The sequence below is a fragment of the Ptychodera flava genome, chromosome 22 (assembly GCF_041260155.1).
Source record: "Ptychodera flava strain L36383 chromosome 22, AS_Pfla_20210202, whole genome shotgun sequence".
Classification (NCBI taxonomy): domain Eukaryota; kingdom Metazoa; phylum Hemichordata; class Enteropneusta; family Ptychoderidae; genus Ptychodera; species Ptychodera flava.
In genome coordinates, this window is record NC_091949.1 from 20114073 (window position 1) to 20130255 (window position 16183).

The window sequence follows — 16183 nt, forward strand, 5'->3', positions numbered from 1 at the left end:
TTTCAAGGACAGATAAAGCATCACTATGTGAATTGGGAAAATACATACATACATGTTTTAAACTCAGACAAGACAAAATGAAAAAACAAAGTAAACTATTTATGAACCTGTAATATGTTGACCTCATATATAGATATTTATATTTATATATATATATATTATATATACTCTTTCATTGTTGTTTTTGCAAAACCTTTATTGTACTTTATGATCAAGATCCCAACTGGGATACGATTTCAATAAAGGCTTACTTTACTTTACTTTACAAAATTTTCTCACGTGCATATAGCATCACTGTACAACGGAATTACATGTAAATAACACATCTTGGTTTGATTAAAAGGTGCGGATAAATTTATGTTGCTCCGCAAAGTTATTATGCATCCGCCTCGCAAATTTTAAATCGTCTAACCCATTTTAGGGGTCAAGCAATAAAGGTCAAGGGTCAGATGTGTATGCAAAATGGCGATGCTGGGAAGACGCCTTCTGGCGTTGTCCCGCCTTGTTCGGTCGCTGCCTAGGGCATACAGTTCAAGGTCTTCAACGTCAGTTAGAAACTTTACCGCCAACAATCCGTCTTTGATTGAAAAAGAGGTAAATATGACGTCAAATGACCGTTCGGACTGCATTACATACAGAAATCTAATGTCAATCATGTCAATATCTGTACAACACTGTGCATGAACTCTGACATGACCACTTTAACTCAAGAAAGTTTACGGGAGTCAATCATCGCCCCTATCGCGAGCATAGCCTTCCTTTGTTTCATTATTATTCGGTCATGCAGCACTCGCGAGAATTTTCAGGTGTATCATTTATTTTGTTGTTGTTATTGTTGCTGTACATGTTGTTGTTGTTGTTTGATAATGGAATGGAAAAATTACTCAATCTTTTGTCGCTGTTAACAATTGTTTCACTCATATTAAAACACGTGTTAAATGGTAAAGGAATAGTAATATTGTATCTATATGCAATTTGGCTTCCAAAGCTGTGATTTGGAGCTGCATGGAGCTCAGAGTACAGGACTGGTGCTTTGAATGTTTAAAGGCATATGTGTTAATTTACCCACCAGATTACAATTTCAATGGAAAACAAAAGGCTATCACACCTCCATAATCCTCTTACAGACCAGAACAAAGGCGATCCCAGGGATCAAGAACAGTGCCTTTAACTGTACAGAAGTAAAGTACCCTAAAAAGGGGGATGTATAACATGGTTTTGCCCTTTGGGTCAGTAAAGTCAATCAGATTTGATATATTTCAGCACAAGGGGTCGAGCCAGGATAAACAAAAAACAATCCTTTTCTCATATATTTATTTCTTTATATATCTATCTATATATTTATTCGTTTAATCTGGTTTTTGTTGATTATTTATTTATTATTTCTCACTTATTTGTTTGTTTTGTTTGATTGGTTGGTTGTTTATTTGTTTGTGTATTTGTTAATTGTTTGTTTTGGCTTGTGTTTTGGTTGCTTGTTTATTTATCCTATTTATTGTTCTTTGGCAAAATTATTTTCTCAGGTTGTGGCAGCTACCCAAGTGACTGCTGCTGGAGCACCATCAGGAACCTTTGTTGAAATTGATGAGAAGATATATGGCTTGACTGAAGAACAACAGCTTGTAAGAAATCAAGTATTGTATTATAAGGGAAATAGTAGCTGTTATTGAGACTTGGGAGCCAGAGCATGATTTCCACTCTGCAGACCTACGCAAAAATCAAGGTAGCGCCAAGCTGTTGCTGTAAAGGGGCACATGGTTTACGACGATGTGATTGAGACATATGTGGCTGAGTTTGTAACCTATTTTACAAGTTCAATATCAGCCCTCTCAAAAATAAGTACCACAACTTCCCTCCATCAGCAACGAAAATTACAAATTGTCGCTTAAAGTGTTGGCACAGTTGGGGCCACTCCTTGAGCATTTGCCATTAGAAGATCTAGAGTAACTGTCCATTTTTGGACACCAAAGCATAGTTTTGTAGTCTGAAATCAGAATAAAAAATTACCATAATGCAACATTCTCAAGCTAAGAATACCCTTCCAATTAATCCTGATCGATATAATGTCAGCCGGCAAATGGGTGCTTTTGCCATCTTTGCCTTGACATTACTCACTTAACAGTGTGAAAAAAGTCTCCGCAACCACAAATTTGTTTTCTCAGTTATGCTACTTCTTCTACTGTTCTTCTACTGTTGTATTTGCTCAATTGTGGCCTTGGAAAACAACTCAGCATCAATGACAAGACATGTTCCAGAGAGGGATCCAATGGTGCTGTTTGCAGCATCGGACATTGCTGCTAGAAATTTGGAAAAATTTTGTCAGTATTGTACGCATGACTGTAATGTACTTTGTAGCTTGTGGATTCTGATCCATTAACGTGCCTTTTCTAGCGTTCAACAAAGCATTGACAGTCATCTGTTAAGTTATATTTTCATTCTTGCCAGTGTAATTTCCAAAAATGTAATGTAAATTTTGGCACATTAATTACAGAATAATGTTGTCATTTGCTGACAGTCCTGTTTAAAGGGGCAGTTCTCAATCCCTGGTTCTTGCATTAGTTGTTGTTTACATTGACTGTTTATGTGATTTACTCCTTTAGTCCCCTTTGGAAGATGTGTACAATCAGTCAATTTGCTCAAAGTTAAAGCTGATTAAAAAGCTGCCCCTTTGGGCATTGATACAGCCCGTTACAACACCAATGAGTCAACTCCAACCTCTAGCTTTTGTATCTGGTTTGCCTATAATGAAAATATTTTTCCTGTGTTTATCTAACCACAGCTGCGCAACACGGTGTTTAAATTCTGCCAAGCTGAATTGGCGCCCAAAGCAGCAGAAATTGATGCCACCAATGACTTCAAAGATATGAGAGTAAGTTAATTTTTTTATCCAAGCGTATAATTTTGTAGGTAATAAAAGAAATTACAATGAAGTGTATACATTAGAAACAAGAGGTCAAAAATCCATTCAGCATGGCAGATAAAACTATTGCGTTTTACCACACAGCTGCTCCCCTCTCCCAAACAAAAGTTCATAAGTGTGTACACAATGATAATATTATTATTCATAATTGTTCCTAATATAGTAGATTGCTATAATAGGTGGTTGAAAGTCTAAATGGCTGATAGGATTTCATTTCAAACATTTCAAAACAAAGTCAGAACAGTAATTTCACAACATCTTTATATACATTTTCCGTGAACTAACAGTTGCATGTGGTTAAAGCAACTTTGTGCACAGTAATTCTAAATTGCTTACCTAGCTAAACAGCCCTCCCAAGAATGCAATTATCAATATTTGTTTGGCATGCACGTTTTGATTATAACTTTTTAAAATCTTTTTGGAAAGCAAAACTTAAGTTTGCTTACTCACCATTTATCCTGAAAGAAGTTAAACTGTGTTGTGTACAGTGAACACTGGGAATCAGGGATGAGATTTAAATTATTAGATTAGGAAAACATAATATGATAGAAATTTTATTTCAGAAATTAAACAAATGTGCCATATGTTATCCTTTTCTCTCTCGTAGGAATTTTGGTTGAAGTTGGGAGAGCTTGGCCTTCTTGGTATCACTGCCCCATCAGGTACATTTGTATGTAGACACACACTGGTTATGCACAGTGTTCAATGTTGTATAATACTTTATTAGTGATAAAGTTTCCTTTATTTATGTAATGTCCATTTTCCTGTGTAATACTAGAAATGACAAAATTAAACATACAAACAAAATAGCCATTACAACTACCAGTTTTTCAGTTGCCAGGTCAAAACTCATTAAGTGGGTCAAAGTTCATTGAGTGGGTCAGAGTCTAAATCCAAGCTCTGATTTTACCATTGTCACACATTGTAACGTCAGTTCAATGTAGAGGATCATAACATATAGTTGTTGAAATAGCTCACAAGCAAACCAAACTAACAGATAGTATGTCACCAGAAATCAATAGTACTATGGCTTTGAGATATGGAAAATTTGATGTCATTATAATTACCATGGTTTGAAACGTACCATTCTTACTGAAGCAGAGACCTCTCTTTCTAAGGTCTATTATTGATGGTGCTTGCAAATTTTTAGCTTTACACTTACTGATATTTGGACTGTAAAATATAAAAGATTTTCACAACAGTTACCATAAAATTCCCCGGCTCCAAATACTGCACCACATTATACATGTATATGTTTTATTTATGCTTGTCTGAGATATGCCTCATGCAAGCTTTTAAAATTGACAGATAAAAGTTTTCAAATAAACTCCATGCAGTCTCCTGCAGGAATTTACTACATGTACGCATGCCAGTTTTTAAAAATGTGTTGGTGGAGAGGAAGTCAGTAGGTTGAAATTCATTGTGCAACTATTTTATGATTCCCATCAGCCTCAAAAATGATTAAATTCTATCTACTTAGAGGAATTCACTATTCTCTCCTCTGACATACGCTGTGAATACTACTCATGCCTTCACACATTCCTTTACACTTGTACATGCTTACTCGTACTCATAGGGACATACACTCTAACACACACATACACACAAGCACACATGCAGATAGATACATAGACACACATGATAACAAACATGCTCACGTACATCATGCTCTGAGCATCTTGTAATGTACATTGACAATTCTTATGTCTTCTAAAGTTTGCAAAATTTATCGCTGATAGTCTGAGTCAAAATTTCAAGTCCTAATAGAAATGGTCTAGAACACGATGCCATCTTTGATTGTTAACATTCACTTGAATATATTTAATATCATTTGTGTTTTCAATGACCCAAACCAGAAAGGTACAATCAGAATTTTATGCTATTTTTTGTTTTCTTAGGTAAATTATGGCACCTGTTAATGAAGTTTACCTGATATTAAAAAATATCACATGAAAAGTATAACAGTAATTATATTTGTACCATGAACTTTTTTCTCAGACTTTGAACCCACTCAAGTGTACTGCTGTCACAGAAATTTGATTGTATCATTTCAGTTCCTTTTGAATTTCAAGTGTTGGTAAATGTTGGGTAATTTTGTTCCTCTTGTACTAAACTTTGCATGGTGACCCCTGATTTTTATTCTTGATTTGGTCAAAGAAAAGTAGAAAGTTTCCCTGGAAAAGTTTGAGCAAAAGTTAAAGTTTTTTAGTTTGGAGGCCTGTAGTACCTTAATAACGGTATCACTTTTCATTCAGATGAGTCTGGTGGCACTGGAGGTGGATATCTTGATCATGTCATTGTCATGGAGGAGATGACGAGAGCGTCGGCATCTGTCGCACTCAGCTATGGCGCCCACTCCAATCTTTGTGTCGACCAGATCGTTAGAAATGGCAGTACTGCACAGAAGGCTAAATATCTTCCAAAGGTAGGTTAAAATTTGAAATTGAAAATCTTGAATTTTCAATCCTTAAACTGTGCATGTAAGGTGAAAGTCGTTTTCATGTGTTCATCTCAATTTTCTATGGACTTGCAAAATGATAACTCAGAAGTATTGAATTTCAAGGATGCTTTAGTTGCTGAAAATTATTTTACAGATAAAGGACAAGTGCTGTTCAATCATGGATATATTTGAATATACTATTCAGAATATATGGTGTAATTAGCAGTTACATTGAACACACTTAACCTGAGCACCCTCAATTTGCTGTAAGTGTGTCCACACACTTCATTTGATATTATATTACCATTCCCTGCCCGTCGCATTTTGATTGGTCGAGCTGAACCACGTGACTGACCACAAATACACAGTAATGGTTTTGTTTACATGACCTAGAATATGAATAATAAGAGTAACAACTCAAAGTATGGTAAATTTACAGCTGAAACGTAAATCATAATCAATCACAAAATAAAATGGAGCACTTGTAGGTCAAGTTGAGATACTTTTTTCTAAAAACATCTCCGGATTTGCCAATTTTTTACAGCGCGCGTGACAGTGCGTCGCGTATTGCTCAGTTTCTGGGGCCCAGTTGTCGATTGCTCCTGAAATTTTCGGAAATTTTGACAGTTTTTCTTGGGTTCGCTGATAATATAATGGAAATAACAGACTCTGCTCTGACCATTAACGTTTATTTATGGGCGAGGGCTCAAGAAAGCCAATTAACGGGCTCGGCAAGCCTCGCCCATTATTTTTGGCTTTCCTCTCGCCCTTGCCACACAAATAAACGTTAATGGTCAGCGCGTCGCCCGTTATTTCGATAACAATGGGTTTGGACCAAACCATTTTGGTGAAAGGTTAACTCATGTGAGCAATCCATCCTTTGGACTTTCTGAACATCCATTCTTTCAATATTCTTATTTGAAGATATATAAGACAGTACCGCATTGTTTATCAAGCCTGAATATAGCTGCAATAAACCAAAATACATGGTAAACCACACCTGAAATTTCTAATTTCTTTTTTTCAGTTAATCAGAGGAGAGATCATTGGTGCTCTCGCTATGAGTGAACACAACGCAGGCTCTGATGTCGTCAATATGGGTTTGCGAGCTGACAAAGATGGTAATAACTGTATTAGATTTAACTTGTACGGTGACAGCATGTTGTTTTCAGTTTCATGATACGGAGTGGTAATGTGGATTTTACATCACCGTAGGCAAGCAGAGGATACTTTTCAATATGGAAGTAAGAATTTGAAGATTTGACCAATCACAGTGTAAACCAGGTTCTGATAACAATTTTTAAACTCCACTGACACATCCAACCCTTGGATAAAAAAATAATTGCATAAATCAAGACATGAATATCATTCTGACCTTTGACCCCAAGGTTTACATACCATTCAGGTGATACTTATGTGCTGAATGGTCATAAGTTCTGGATCACCAATGGACCAGACGCTGACGTCCTTGTTGTGTATGCCAGGACTGACCAGCATGCCAAGAAGAAACAGCATGGAATCACTGCATTTATCGTTGAAAAAGTAAGTGCTGATAAATGCTTTTTTTCTTGAATGTCAAGTTACCGTGGTCGCTTGCACCGTAGAGGGAGAGTCTTTTGGACTCTCAAATTTTCAAAACTTATGGCAGACAACAAAGTGTTTGAGGTAGGAAAGTTGATGAGGTGATCCCTTGCAATGTTCCCAATATATCCCTTAGAAAACAGCAAGGAAGCTATAGACTGGTAGTTTAAGATGTACGTATCCTGCTGCTTGCTGCGTGTGTTATTGTCCTTCAATCTCCCTCCTGTCTCCAGCCAGGCAACACTATTCAACTTGGGAGAATAATCTGCAGCCATATGTTCACACAGAATGTTAAAATAATACATATATTATACATGTACATCTCTGCGAGATGTAAATAAACGAATAACACGGGATCATTATAATTATAATAAACAAAATTGTGTGTGCTGAGGTCACATGTTATGGTTTTGTCTCAAGAGCAAGGCAAGTGGAGGGAAACTGAGGGAAGATGTGACATTCAGAAAAGTCAACATGTTTGGGCATATTTTCCTATTCATCTTTTTTCAAAGACAATGCACTGTAAGGAGGATTAGTTTGTAATAAGGGAAATTTATGTATAGATGTGATACACCTATACTTCTGTCTGCATGACCGCTATCCATTGAATTCAAAATTGGTAGCAACAGTTTGCATTCTGTTGCATCTCACCAGAAGGTTGGCTCTTGATCTTATATATACCTCTGTATAAGAAACGTCCATTGTTTAGTCCTTCCCAGGGTTCAGTGCTTCGCCAAAACTGGACAAGCTTGGAATGAGGGGTTCCAACACGAGTGAGCTGGTCTTTGAAGATTGCAGAGTACCAGGTACACTGTGGTACTGTCATTTACATAGCTTTTGTGTTTGAAATTAAGGTAGAATGCACCTCGGCGACAGCTATTCTGACTCTCAAATTTTTTACAACACTTTTCTGATGTACAACTGGTGGGGCTCATTTTAAAGCTCTTGGAGTGAAAGGTTTCTCCATCTTATTTTATGACAGTCTCAAATTTATTTTTTCCCCATTGAGTTAACACATGGCTAGCTGCCATTTTGAGTTTCATGTACCAGTAAATTTATGATAATTAGTTGCTCAGATACAAAATTTGCATGGAGGGTCCTGGTTTACATGTATGTTCTTGATATTTAGAGAGAATGGTTGAATGTTTCCTCCAGGACAGTTTGATCAAAAGGTTGTCTTTCATTTTGAAAGCACATACTACCCTAAGACTTAACCAATGTCCTGTTACAAGGTATTCTCAACTCAATTCGTCCAGAAGTGCTCACATGGACCAACTTACATGTAACTTGCTTTTCCATCATCCTGCATGATAAGAATTTTTAACTGACTTTTACCACTGTGTTAAAATAGTAAAATATGTATCATTATTTTCCCAAACATTATAAGCTTTTATGCATGTTCAAAGCTCAAAATATCTTTAGTCTGGGGTTTATAGTCTGCAGTTTGTATTTGATAAGTTAATTGACAAGATCTACCAGAAGAAGTTTGCAAGAACACTTTAGAAACATACATATCTCTATCATCAACCATGAACTGCAATTGTAAGACTGGAATAGGGTATAAGTTTAATGTTCAAAGCAGTTAGCCCTGTTTTAGAAATTTCAAAAAGTATATGTTCAATAATTCTAAAATGTACACCCCCCCCCCACACACACCACTTTATACTTGCCTTAAAATACCTTACAGGAATCCTATGTCACAGAGTCCCACAGGAATCCAACAGGACTTCTCTAGGATGATTGCAGCATTTTGTCAGTAGTTTGGAACAGTCCTATATGTAGCATGAAGTCCCATAGACATCCTGTAGTAGTCCCATATGCATCTATTGCCACATGTGTGGCGAGATCCATCTGTGCTCTCATAGGGCAGTTTTATCTCCATGGTATGTATAAGCCCACGTTATTCTTATAGGGTATTTTTAAATCTCTGTATAATGTTTGCAATCTGGTTGATTATTCTCTGTTTGTCGTATTACAGCTGGAAATGTTCTTGGTGAAGTGAACAAAGGAGTGTATGTATTGATGAGTGGACTTGACATCGAGAGACTGATCGTGGCCGCATGCGCAGTTGGGTGATTATGATAGTTGTAGTAGCAATCCAAATGCAGACAGCTTATTCCTTCTGTCCTTCCTCTGTCATTTTACATATTTATGCGCATTTGTCAGAAGAAACAATCTGTGAATTCATACTAGATATTGTTTTGAGTGGATTTCAAACCTCTGTGGAACAATGAAATAAAATAGTGCTGCATTGTACGGTCATACTTTTGGCAGCATATTTTGTTGTGATCATTATGAGGTCATGACTACAAATCATCAGGAATATTTTGTAAACTGTTATATACCCAACACTGTTGAGTTTCAAAGTCCATCTTTCAATTTTTTTATGGCTAGTTTTTTTTATCATTACTTGTGTTTTTGTAATTTTTTTGTCAAATTTTTCTTCAGCGTCATGCAAGCAGCTGTGGATATAGCAATTCCATATATGCATACTAGAAAAGCGTTTGGTCAACCTGTCGGTCACTTTCAGGTAAATGAAGATATTCTGATAGGAAAGAGAAAACAGATTTTCAAGGGAAGCTAAATTTCTGAGTAGCATCTGTTGGTCATCTCAGACACTGGGAAAAAAGACTAGTACTAATTTCATACAGTGATATGATTTATTCTGACTTGGACAAATTGGCAGGGACTAACTTTTTGAAATGATATGACAGACAATTGATAGCTTTGAATACAGATATTGTGTCGTCATTGGCAACGCATTTTGGGAAGATTTACTGAAATAAGAGTGGGTGTCGTGTGACTTGTTTATCAGTTTCTCAATGTTATGAAGTCGAATTGTTAATGAGCAAAAAAACATTGACATGATAAATTTTAGTTTCCTGCAAAGATAAGACTGCTTATTTCACCCACAGTTGATGCAAGCAAAGATGGCGGACATGTACACCCGTCTGAGCGCGTGCAGATCCTACGTATACAATGTTGCTAAGGCATGTGATATGGGACATGTGTTGCCGAGAGACTGTGCAGGGTGCCTTCTGTATGCTGCAGAGAATGGAACTCAGGTTGTTTTGGATGCAATACAGTGCTTAGGTATGTCATTACAGAATTTGATAGAAATATCATGTGGTGCCATTGCATTCTGTGCTTTTAGCTCAAGTGGTATGCTACAGATGTTGTAATTGCAATTGGCTTGGATTTGACCTGGGTCAGTATGTTCAGTCAGCAATCTGTTGGTGTATTGTTTTTTGCATCTGAATAACACTTGAGGAAGACATTCATCAAAGTATCAAAGTGTAATGAAGGGGGATGGGGTGGGTGGGGGGTGGTCCACGACATGTTGGAACTGAAATTTTCATTTTTCTGCTTCTGCTACTTTGTCAAACACAGGTGGCAATGGTTACATCAATGATTACGCCACTGGCCGACTGCTTCGCGACGCCAAACTCTACGAGATCGGCGCAGGTACCAGTGAAGTACGAAGACTGATCATTGGCAGATCCTTCAATGAAGAGTTTAAGGATTGAAACTTACATTGAGGAAAAAAATGCAAAAAATAACTCTGAAAGACTTGAAATTAATTTTATATGAAAATTTTGAGCAGAGCAGATGATATTTCAGCAATAAACCACACCCAGCGAACGGTATACCATGAGATTTTGACTATTTCACAACATATATATGCATGAGCGATAGCAAGTGCATATATGAATTAAACTGGTCAAAACTGAGTGGTATACCGTCGCTGGGTATGGTTTATTGCTATTACAGTATATTGAAATTCTGGCTTTGAATGTCAAAAAAGGAATTTTGCTCTCGCCGAGAGCTTGCATGTGTGCCAAATGTGTTATATTGGAAATATAGCATGGTTCATTTCATGTCTTGACCAATCAGATCACTGTATTTGTACCATCAATATACTGCAGCTGGTATGATATAATTCCAGCTCCTTCAATATTTAAGTACTGGTATATAGGAGATAATATCTCTTTTGAAAATCAAGTGAAAACAATTATCATCAGTGATGTAATTTACATATGAAGTTTTGGTACAATTGTCTGATTGTACCATCACTGTTACACTTCATTTACACTGAAAAATCAGGTAATTAAAAAAAAAGTTTTTTTTATTGATGGCAAATTCTCTATTCTACTCAAAAACACAGTACTAGGGTATTGGGAAAAGAAATTTACCCATGTCTTGTGGTATTCATATTTATTTGAAATATTGCTACTAGGCCAGTTGAGAAAAATGAGTAAAGGGTCTAGTCAAATCATGCAAAGAGCAATTATAAAGTTTTTATTATCAGAAATTTTGTAAACATTGTCATTTTGAATATCTGGGACTAATTATGTTAATTTCTTCATTTTTAAACATCAGTACCATTGTTTAGTACAAAGACAAAGCATGATTCAAATATACACCTTTTAATATGTGTTTTGTGTAGTTTGTTAGATTACTGAAGCAAATCCTGCTATCCATATTCTGCCAGGCCTATACTTCCCATGTACCAAGTCAGTAAAAAGCTGTGTTGAATCAAAACCTGTGCTACATTTTTTCACCCACTTGGCGTGGTTTAGCTGGTTACATCGGCAAAACTTATTTTCTTCGTAGTATGTGTTTTCAGAGACCTTCAAACGTTAAAGTCTTCATTGAAATGTGTCAACCCACTTAACCTGGTGGTGACGTATGAACTTTGCAGGATCGGGGCTATAAATACACAGTCAACACCAGCCATTTATTCCTGAGACACGTCAGTGGTATTTACATGAAAAGCAAAATCAATCACAATATACACACTTTCAACTCTGAAGAGATATTCCCAAAGTGTTCATGGTGATGTAAGGCCAAACTGACGTTATAGTTGTGCAACCTTACAGCTGAATGTTTAATCTGAACCCAGGTTTAGGGAAGTGGCATCTACTATATTTTTGAAATCTGAAAGAAAATTTTGGTGATATTTTCTTTTGATATGAGATTTTTCATATACTATTTAGTCTATTTCATAAAAGTATCATCATTAAAATGATGAATATCTAGTTAAGTCATCTGACAATAAACTCTTGGTGTAATTTTTTAACTCCTTAGACAAGCGTTCTTTCCTTTGGTCACGTGTTGCACATGATCCAGGTCAAACGGGTTCATCTGGATCACTGACGGTCTTTACCCTAGTCATGGGCTCAACCCTAGTACCCTGTTCCATGCCACCCTTCGTAGCTTTCTGTCTCAAGCGTATAACACAGGTTGAGTGGACACATACAACACAGTAGAAAGGATGTTTCAGGGAAATCTACTGGATTCAGCCTCATTTTGTCTCTCAATGAGGGACGATGGAATTTTTCAAACTATAACATCTTCCATGATCCTGTACTGCCCATTGTAGTATGATGTGTGACTAAATTATGGTTGGGCAGACAGCAAGCACTCCAACTAGGCATCTTTCAATCAGATTCTTTGTTTGCTGTTTGCAGGCAGGTTTGCTTTTCAGGAAATGATGAAAAACAAACATAGTATTGAAGATATTAAAAATCAAAAAGCTTGACTTGACTTGTTCTTATTGTAAAAGGTTGATTTGTATATCGTAAGCAAGAATTCATGTCTGGTACCCCCTGCTTATAATCCCTTCTATCTCCCTCCTTTAAATTTGCCTTCTATGTCTCAGTTTATCTCTCTCTCTCTCTCTCTCTCTCTCTCTCTCTCTCTACTCTCTCTCTCTCTCTCTCTCTCTCACTGTACTTGCATATGTCATATTGTACAGTCCCTTGCCTAATTAACTATACATCCAAAGATTTTAGAAAATTAAGCATGTGATATACATTTACAGATATACAAAATCAAAAAGATAAAGATATACATACACACAGACACACAGACACATATATGTGTCTGTGTCTGTATGTACTATATCTATCTTTTTGATTTCATAGCTACATTTATAAAAGCATATCACAAGCTTAATTTTCTGATATATATATATATATATATATATATATATATATATATATCTATATATATATATATATATATATATATATATATATATACACATACATATATTTCCATAATGCAAAGATGCAAAGATGAATGCATATATGTACAAAAAGATGATAAAAAGATGAAAGAATACACGTTTTTGCAAAGATGTGCAGTGCTATTTATTGAAAGCAAAGCTGATAAAAGGTGCACATTCAAAACAAAATTACTCAGATTCTAGTATATTCTTCTTGCAGACAAAGCAATTGTTTCAACACTTCAAATCACTTAATTTGTAGCTTGAACAAAGATTTTTTGATGGGAAAAGAATGTTTAAAAGGTTCAGTTAATGTCAGTCTAATAAATGAAGGTGTAAAGGTCAGCGGTCAGAGTGCATTCACTGACCTCTAACGTTTGCATTCTTTGCTTTTATTGCCAACTTATGATTTAAAAAACTTGCAAAGTCAGTTCACTGAAGATTGTGAAGGACCAGTAGCAATAACTTTTGATGACTTTTCTTTATTTCTGTTTTTTAATATTAAGTAGAGTTTCTTGTTCTCAAAAGTACAATACACAGTATTCAGCTTGTCAACTCAGTCTGTACATGTGTAAACTGTATTGTTATTGTTAACAAGGTCAGTTTGTGACTAAAGTCCAAATGTAAACAATACAGAGTGCATTTTATATGTATGGACAATGTCTTGGCATGCTGAATAGTTAGTGTTTCAATATGCTTTTGGGAATAGAACAAGACTTGCAATAAACATACAAATCAAATATACACTCCAAAAAAAGTCCACAAAAGTTAGTTTCTTTACCTTTAACAATACCATTGTTGTTACAATGATCAGCGTCAAGCCAAACATCATTCATATAGTTTCACTATTCACAGTGTAACTGATAGAATTGCAATATTCACAAAATGTTGTCCCGATGTTTTCATTTGTGAAAATGGGTCCTTGACAAGAAAAGTGACTGTTTTCACATCAAACGTGGTTTTGTCAGATTATTGCCAACATACCTTCTATTATTTATCCTTCACAAATGTAGTATACTCTATGTTGTTCTGATGTAGCTTTTTCTATCAACTTTAGCAGACTACTTCTGAATTAAATTCCTACCTATTCGATAAATCTACAATACCACACCTTTGTATTGTAACTGGCCACTACCCCATAGGAAGCCTGTACAAATATGCACCATACATTGGAAGTTCCCTTTCTTCCTCAAATAGACTTTTGACAAATAAAATTTGATAAAATAAAGCCTTTTGACACTTATTTGGATTCTAGCACAAGAGCTTAGCGTTTTGCCAAAACTACAGACTTTTGTGCCTGATTTGACAGAAAATTGTAGAGTTTTAATTTGAACAGTCAAAGGTACATGTATATATTCACTGGCACCGAACTGGAAGTGGGTGCCCTTCTTCCCTAGGTTAGGCAGTGGTATGATTATGAAAAGTATGAACACAGATTACAGGTGAATTGTGTTGTTTTGACTGACAAGACTCGTACTGAAGCAATAATGTACCCCCTCCTGGCCCATAATGGGCGCAAGCAAACTTTGAACAACATAATGTACAAGGCGAAGCTCAGTACATTATGGAGTGCAAAGTTTGCTTGAGTCTATTATTGGCTAGGAGGGTACATTATTGCTATTATTTTATAGTTTTGACAATGCCAGTGAATAGATTTAGAAAACGTCTTTGGCCACAACGCCGGATAATCAGGTACATTATTCAGTAATAATCTGAGGTTATGACGTTACAAAATTTACTTGTATTGACACAGCTATAATATAATTTGTAATAATTACACAACACTGCCATATTATTTTGACTCTCAGAATGAAACGTCATTGAAATAAAAACAAAGAAATTCATATTGTTGCACAAAATGAAGCGTTCAATTCAGTGTGTGGAATGTATGTCATTAAAGATAAAAAGTTATAGCACACACACACCACATATATCTATCTATCTATATCTATCTCTATATCTAACTCCCTCTGTATATATCTATTCTCTCTCTCTCTCTCTCTCTCTCTCTCTCTCTCTCTCTCTCTCTCTCTCTCTATCTATATATATATACATATATATATATATATATATATATATATATATATATATATATATATATATATATAATATATATATAATTATATATATATATATATATATATATATATATATATATATATATATATATATATATAAACTTTCACATATTCATCCACTAAGATTGCATATGATTGATGTTGGTAGACACTCAATCAAAATTTTGTATGAATTCAACATCAGACAAAAGAAGGTACTATTGCTTTCATGAATGTTAGATTCTTTCAGTTTTCCACAGACCCCTTGTATATCGTGTTCATAAACGAATTGTGATTTCAAGCATAACTTCTGTAGCTGTTCAAGCAGATTTGTCATCAATCTTCTCTGTTTCCCAATACAAATAAATCATTGTATAAATGCTTATACGGAAATGGCAGTGGCTGATTTTCAAAATATCTAAAGCTGTGGCTCCCCAAAATTTACGGCAAATGGGTTTCAAGCTTTCAAACGATTCAGTTGCCATATGAGATAACAGCAAAATGATTTGATCAGCGATTTTGCAACTTGCACAGGTGCTGCTGTAATGGCAAATTATACTTCGATACGTGGAGGACTTTGATATTCCTCAAGGCCACATTCATACTTATGACTTCACATGAACTAGTACTAGTCTACTAGTATTTCGTTTAGGATATGAGAATTGCAGTATAAGTATTTTGTTTTGAAGGCAACTTAACATTTCAGAAAAAGATGCAACATTTTGAGATTCTGCTCAAAGACTCTCCACAATTTGACCAAACTGTCAAATTTTGATCTTAACTTATCATGTAGAGTTTTCCCACGACAAGAGTTCGTTTTAATTTACGAGAATGGTAGAATGCAACTGCTTTCAGGTGTAGTTCAGGTATAGTTCAGGTAGAGTAGCAGTAACATGCCGGAATTAGAGAGTCGTTCCTTCTTCATAACCCTTGTCTTGAAAGAAATTGATCACAGTGGAAAGTATCTGTATCCCCTGGGGGGCTTGAAATTCCTGGGAGACAAACGAAACAGGTATACTTCGTCAGAAAGTCAGTCCTAGATAGCGATATGATCAGACAGAAATGTGTGTAAAGAACCCAGTTTTGATGAAGGGTGCTTAATGACTTCAAACAAAGTTCGTCACAGAAGGTTACCCATGCATACAGGCGATTTGAGTCTAACCTTTATAGCAATT

General features: G+C 35.7%; 1 protein-coding gene across 1 annotated transcript; it reads left to right on the top strand.

Annotated features, from left to right (window-relative positions):
• Window positions 1-463: 463 nt before the first annotated feature.
• On the top strand, window positions 464-12026 carry LOC139122929 (isovaleryl-CoA dehydrogenase, mitochondrial-like). Its single transcript, XM_070688800.1, has 12 exons — window positions 464-594; window positions 1524-1622; window positions 2780-2869; window positions 3528-3582; window positions 5176-5345; window positions 6388-6481; window positions 6766-6902; window positions 7651-7747; window positions 8920-9013; window positions 9390-9471; window positions 9857-10034; window positions 10332-12026. Exons 1-12 carry the CDS (start codon window positions 469-471, stop codon window positions 10466-10468), a joined length of 1359 nt encoding a protein of 452 aa, XP_070544901.1. The 5' UTR covers window positions 464-468; the 3' UTR covers window positions 10469-12026.
• Window positions 12027-16183: the final 4157 nt, after the last annotated feature.